General features: G+C 29.6%; 2 protein-coding genes across 2 annotated transcripts; both read right to left on the minus strand.

Moving 5' to 3' along the window:
• Positions 1–1,027: 1,027 nt before the first annotated feature.
• LOC102579487 (MLP-like protein 34) lies at positions 1,028–2,981 on the minus strand. Its single transcript, XM_006360351.2, has 2 exons — positions 2,697–2,981; positions 1,028–1,447 (listed from the first exon to the last, which is right to left on the minus strand). Exons 1-2 carry the CDS (start codon positions 2,881–2,883, stop codon positions 1,191–1,193), a joined length of 444 nt encoding a protein of 147 aa, XP_006360413.1. The 5' UTR covers positions 2,884–2,981; the 3' UTR covers positions 1,028–1,190.
• Positions 2,982–5,736: 2,755 nt separating this feature from the next.
• Positions 5,737–6,573, minus strand: LOC102579811 (cytokinesis protein sepA-like). The gene has a single exon (XM_006360352.2). The coding sequence runs from the start codon at positions 6,444–6,446 to the stop codon at positions 5,994–5,996; it is 453 nt and encodes a 150-aa protein (XP_006360414.1). The 5' UTR covers positions 6,447–6,573; the 3' UTR covers positions 5,737–5,993.
• Between the last annotated feature and the right edge of the window lie 875 nt (positions 6,574–7,448).

Raw genomic sequence — 7,448 nt, forward strand, 5'->3', positions numbered from 1 at the left:
CCACCACCGCCACCACTTGGTGGTGGATAATTGTTATAATTAGACCCTTGTGGTGGATATGGTGGGGTTATAGCCACCGGAGGGTTGTTTACGGGGCCGGTCGGTGGAGGGTAACATGGATATGGACACACTTGACCGAAGGTTGATACCATGAAGTTGAGAAATAGTGACAAGAATAGAAGTAAGAGTGGGAGATGTTTAGTGAACATTTTTTTTTGTTGTAGGAAGAAGAAAGAATGGGGTGGAGAAAAAAAGTTAGTGAGGAAATAGTGTGAGGTAGTTGGGGTAGGGGTAGGGTAGGGGGTGGGGGCTCTCTTGAGGGTATTTATGTCTAGATTGAAAAAAAGAGGCTAGAGATGAAGAAAAGTATGCAACAAATGCAAGTGCAATGTCTTATAGGTGATGTTGTTTTGTATGTTAGGTAACTTAGGTGGAAGACTTGTGTCTTCCATGAACTCATTTGGTTCTGTTTCAATTTATGTGTCATAGAATTATAAGGTGTGTCAACACACACACTCCTTCCTTTCTATACTTCATTTAACTCTTAATCATAAGTCTCAAGTTTGAACCCTGGATATGAAGAAAATTCTATTTGGAGCGCTACCTCCAAGTGAGCTCTGCCATGCGCGATTCGAATTTAATCGAAGCTTCAATACAGACTCCAAACATCGCGTGGAAACCAATAAAAAAAAAGTAATTAACTACCAATATTTGTCTTTCATAGAAGAGTAAATTACTTGAAGTACCCTAATAATATAATTTAATAGCACTAACAACTAACAACTAACAAATAACAAATAAACTATCACATCCTAAAATTGGGATTGACACCCAACCTATACTATCCTTTAGGCGATCCAATTCTAACCGTTTGAGGGTTATTAATAAATTTAGTATAACAATAAATATTATCAAGTTTGTAATTAGTATAATCTGACAAATTAAGTTCCCTAAAAATAATATAGCATTTAAAAATAAAGGAAAAAGGCTTAAATACATAATATCTTACATATTTTGGTCCCTGAAAATGATAATAGGAGATTGACATACATAGAATATATTCGTAGAACACAATATGATTTATTTCATACGCTAGCTAACATTAGCTAATATTGTAAATTATTCATCACATAAATAGAAACATACAATAAAAATGTGTGTACACACATATATAGCACAACATAGATCTTCTATTGCTTAAGAAGGTGATCATCTATATGCTTGGTAACCTCAAGGATAAGACCTACGAAATTGAGAGGCTCTGGGGTGTCTTCGGTTTTTTTTTCATACTCAAAACTCCATGTAGTCCACTCATGTTCACAAGATGTTACAATAGTAAAGAAACTATACATCTCTAATATATCGCCTTCAATCACTTTCCATTTGATTAATTTTTTGTGAGGATCGATGACTTCAATTACTTGCTTCACAATCTTTTTCTGTCCATCTGTAATTATTAAAATAAGAAAATACAACAGATGTTACTCCTATTCAACTGTCTCTTTCCTCACAAAAGATTTAAACAATTTAAATTAATAGCTTATTTATTTTTCTACTCATTTTTTTTCAAAAAATATTTAATGATTATAAATATTGAATTGTCTACCTTTCGTGAATAGAGTTACATAAGAATAGATGGAATTGTGGAGAACATGGAAATTAGTAAGGAAAACTATAATTTCGATAAGTATTTTAAAAGACTCTGTTAGGACTCGTTTTGGGGCTCGCCTCGGGGGAAGGCTCTACCAAAACGCTCCGAGACTCAAGTGTGGGGCTTAGTTCTGTAAGACTATGTTCTAAGCGCCCGACTGTATGCCCTAAGCACACCCAACACCAAACGCTAGGGGCTCGTCTAACAGATCTTACACAAATTATGCGTTAAATTCTTTAGTTAACATTGGTGACCCTCATAATTCTTGAATAAATGAATGATACTTAATAGTTTTTTAATCTATAGAAATAAGAAGATTGAGAGTTACTCAAATAACAAGTTGTAGTATCGTATTTTTACTATTTGGTAAAACTATGAGAGTGATTATATATTATGTAACATTTCTTTTAAAAATACATATAGTGAAATTTTATATTTTCACTTATCATTGGTCTTCATTTTTTCTCATATATATGTTTCAAAATTATCATATTTTATTTAGCTATTTGAGTAATTCTATCTTTATTCATGATGGAGTGATGCTTTTATTAATTATAATATATACTAGTAAGTTTCATTGATTATTTTCTTTTAGGGGGTAAATTGTATAGTATGATGATACTATATTTTTAGAAATAATGATTATTTTATTATTAAAAAGTTAAGATATTAGATTATTTATACTTGTATAATCATGTTAGAAGTTTGATTGTCTATGTGTTTTCGTAAACATATTTGTAATTATTCCAAACTAGATGTATTTTTATAATTTTATGTTATTATATTATTATACTATATTGTAAATTAAAAATTTAAAGATTCATAGGGCTTACGCCCCTTGTCTCGAGGCTTACGTCTCACCCTATGCTAAGTAAAACGCTCACCTCACACCCCCACCTTTTAAAACATTGATTTCGATTATATTATGTTTGATATGACAAGTAACTTTCATGAATTTTTTTTTCTTGCAAAACATTTGAAATATAGAAAATTGATACAAGTAAATTATATATATAGAGAGAGAGAGCAGGAAAATGTATGTTACCTTCGTTATAATTCCAGCTAACAATTGAACCAACTTTTATAATTTCACCTTCATGAATCTCAAAATGGTTGACAATACTAGGGCTTATATTGGATACATGATGAGTATTCGTGTGATAAATATCAAAAATTGAGTGTCCTCCACCCCTCACCTCTAGTGAAGCGATCAACTTGCCTTTCAAACCCATATTTTCTTCCGCTCAAAATAGCAATAAGCTGTGAAAATAAAATGGTGAGAAAATGTTAAAGAACATGTAGTATTTATATAGATACTAATTAGCTGAGAAAAAACTAGCTAATTAAAGTATATTCATTTTATAATTAGATTGAGGTTTATAAATACACATTTTTTAATTCAAGGGTAACAAAATTATGAGCATTAATTTTTCTATCATATATAAGTATAAAAGCAGGAAGAAATTGCATTTTTATTAATCTTGAATAAATAATTTCCTTCCCTTTTTTTTCAACACACTGCCAAACTTTGTTTAAGTATGCAATAAATACTCAATTTTTAGTTCAAGAATGGTCCCTAATCTAGCTCAAATTTTAAAAATAATTAGACTTTTTTAAGTATTGCAGTTTTATAAATTCTGAACGAGAGAGTATTTTATATAATATGTTATCAGTAGGAATTTATTTTACTAAATCATTCTCATTAATTATATTTTTTGAACTCTAAATTTAATTATTAGTATTTTATATAGTTATTGAATAATAAAAATAAATATATTTTTAAAATAACTAAATCTCTCTTAATTATTCAGACAAGTAATAGAAAAAAAACTATTCATAGAGAAGTGTACAATATAATAAATGTTGCAGGCATAATTTTCTTTCTTTTTTCCCAATAAACTGCCAAACTTTATAAAGTCTGAGATTGAATTTAATAGATTGTGCAATAAATACTCAATTTTGAGTCTAAATCTCAAGAATGGTCAGTAATAAATTAGGTCTTAGCCTGATCCCCTCTATGAAAGAATTTTAAAAATATTAATTGAACTCTTTTTTTATTAAAAAACTATATATAATAGATAAAATTGTCATTTAATATTACAATGGGAAAGAACTCATTATTTTCTTTTTAAAAATTTCATAGGACTCTAAGCCTATATATACTTGTTAAGCCCATATATTTCTTTTTAAAAATTAATAGACTAATAGTGTGATAAAATATTCATGACAATTATTATTTTCTTAATAGGCGTGACAATCCAAATGTGACAAATAAAAGTGAACAGAGAGCATATGAGTATACATCTGTTCTCATAATTTTTTTGTGAAAACTGAGGCATTTATCTAACTTATGATGTACTCCAAGCTCATAATTTGCACTAATTTCAAGTTGAAAATTCAAAGGTACTACTCAATTTGCACAACTTTTGTCTAACTAATTTTTTGGATCTTGCTTAGCTTGCTTTTGAATACTGCAACTTATTTGTTTGCTTTGTCTATGTGCAATTTAAAATCATTATATAAATGAAATTTATGTTCCTAGCTTTATAAGATAAAATGACTCAAATTTCTGAATCCTTACATTTTGTTTGATTAGATTTCAACTGAATATGTTACTGTAATAAAATGATTTTTTTTTGGTATAATGAAAAATACATTATCGTTACATTACATATACATACAAGATACAACCATTTTTGTTGAAATGTTCTGTTGTTGCATGTACATATGGGTAAGTATCTTGTTTCTTTTTTCCCTTGTTGAAACTTTTGAGTTGGAAAAAAAAATTAATCTAAGTGACAAAATGACATTTACAATTGAAAAAGCTTAGTAGTCCAGTTAATTAATTATTTAAATTTTCACCTTAACTTATTAGTGAAGATTTGATTTTCCACGTCTCTCCTAATTTTCCTTTCCCCTATTGTCACATGTGGTGAGCCAATAGTATGAAAAGAAGTACCCAAACAACTTGACATTTTCCACACTCCTAACCTAAACAGTACCTAACCAGGTTGTTGCATCAACAAGAATTGTGATTGACTCATAAGTACTCTTTCATTTCTAATCAAAATCTCAGGTTCAAGTCTTTCGAGGTATAGAATCGTCTTTGTTAGGGAACACTTTACTCTTAATGAGAGACTTTCCATTCACGTGCATGTAAATTTAATTAAACTCCAATGTGAATATAAGACACCAAATAAATAAATAAAATAGGTTGTTGCAAAACTAGCCAAAATAAAGGCCTAACTACGGCGCGTTCCTAGATTGACAAAAGGGAACACTTTAAAATTTGTCAAAGTATTTGCTTTTAATCTCCGTCAAATATTTAATTTTATCTTTAAATTTTATGGGAATAACAAATTTTGTTAATCATAAATATCAAGAAAGTCTCATAAATATTAAAAATTGCAACAAGAAAAATTTACACTAGAATGGAAAAAAAAATAGATTAAAAATTGCACGTCAAAGAGTTGCACAAGAAATGCACTTCCAAATATGAGTTCTCATAAATTCTTCTTCTTTTTATTTTTTACAATTTCTATCCGATCTAATTAATGGATTACAATTGTAATATTGGACAAAGACAAAAAAAAAAAAATTTGTGAAAATCTAAAAGACTAAAATTATCCAAAAAATTATTTTAAACTTACTTGGAACGACATTTTATGTTATCTCCCCTCAAAAAAGATGTTCAAAAAAGTATTAACCAAGGTTGATCTCATTCCCCCACCAACTTTCTACTGCTGACATTCTCTAACGTATTCGTGTTAATTTATGTGACATCTTTGCAATATTGAAATTTAAATAAGAACTCTTTGTTTAATACTAGTAAGCTTTTGCATATATTTTTTAATTGAGACCATATCGATGTAGTTCTTTTTTTTTCGGTTTTTGATTTTTGGTTTCTCACATGGTCTTCGAAGTTCGTATTGTAGTCCCAACTAAATTTGAATCGCACACTGCAAAGCACATTCTGACGTGACACTCTCAACAAGATTTTCTCCATATCTAGGATTCGAACTCGAGATATTAAGGATAGTTAATGTAGTCCCCAACTAAAATAAAATTAACGCCAAAAGAAAATATGAGAGGAAGAGAAACAGTATATGATTAGATCAAATATAAAAAGAAACAAAATACTGACAACAAAAAAAAAAATACAAAGTGGAAGAAAATTAAAATGTTATTGGAACTAGGATCGATACAGATGGAAATTATAACGATAAGATAAGATAATATTGCTAATTAGCACTAATCTAAGAAGATTAAAAATACTCTTAGCCACTAAATTTCTTGTTTTTTGATGAAATCTGCAGCTAGCTTCATAAAATTTGATCAATATTCATATCAAAGCAATAATTCCCAAGAAAAATCCACTGATCAAAAGTGAAAATCCACTAGTAAAGTCCCTTTTGGCACCATTAAAATATTGATCAACGGGGTACAAATTTCCTGGTGGACCATTCATATATATGTATTGTGAATTACTTGGTGGATTTGGACTATAACCACCACCACCATCACCACCACCACCGCCCTCAGAAGGAGGAAGAGGAGGAGGGGGACAATATCCACTTGATGGTGGTTTCTTTGGTGGTGGTGGTGACGGAACGGGCGGTGGTGGTGGTGGAGGAGAGGGTGTATTACATGGATTGTTACAAGGACAACTACCACATTTGTTCACAATATTAGCTTCATCAAGTTTTCTTGGATTATTCAATAATCCATTGGTTATTTGTGTTGAATAAACCACAAAAATGAGAAAAATAATTGGGAGTTTTGACATAATTCCCATGACAAATTTTGAGTTGTTATTGATTTCTTTCTTGCTTAAAAGAATTGGCTATATGAGTGTGTGTAATGAAGAAATATATGGCATGTTAGGTATGGTGACTTTTGGTGGAAAAAATAAAATCACTAAAATCAAATGAAAAGAAAAGGGAAGTCTTTATTTATAAGAAATGAAGAGTGGTTTGTTTACGTTACTTATAAGTGCATGGAAGTTGCAAAAAAAAAAAAGGACTAAATAATTTGAATCACGTTTAATAGTACAGGATTTCTGCATTAACCATATGTATTATAGTTAAAAGAATTAAAAAGTTATATGCATTGACGATATAATTGTTTTGTATACAACTAATGTAACTCAACATAACATAGCATATTTTTTTTATATTAACAATAAATATTTATCACTTAAAATTTATTAATATTTTGTATAGTAGTGTGATTATGAGTTGTATGGTGAAGGCTTAATCTTCAAGTCAATCAAAATGCATGTGGTCGGTGCATTTTGGTGTCCCACCATTTTATTCTTTTACATATTTTATGTTCTATTTTTAAAATTTAAAATTGTTCTTTAAACACTTAATTATTGAATGATGAATTAATACAATTGATGTTATAGCATGATTGATGATCAACACTCTTAAAACAACTATGTTGCATGTGTTAGCTTCCAATAATTGTATTATTTTTTTCTATTATTACTTTGGTCTAATAATTAATGAGAAAATTGAGACAACTAGATATATAATATTTGAACTAATTAAAAAAATTAACGACCAACAAATTCTAAATAATAAAATTTATAGTTTTTTTTCTATTTAGAGAGATGTATTAGCAATAGATTATTAAAAACTCTACGAGTATTAACTACTAAGTATATTTGTGTATAGCTACGACAGATTAAATACAAAGTTCGTAGTCATTATTAATAGTGAAAATTTGGTGCGTGCGTGCGTGCGTGTGTGTGTGGGGGGGGGGGGGGGGGGGGTGAGGGGGGGGGGGGATACAG

The sequence above is a fragment of the Solanum tuberosum genome, unplaced genomic scaffold, assembly GCF_000226075.1.
Source record: "Solanum tuberosum cultivar DM 1-3 516 R44 unplaced genomic scaffold, SolTub_3.0 scf00322, whole genome shotgun sequence".
Taxonomy (NCBI): Eukaryota; Viridiplantae; Streptophyta; class Magnoliopsida; order Solanales; family Solanaceae; genus Solanum; species Solanum tuberosum.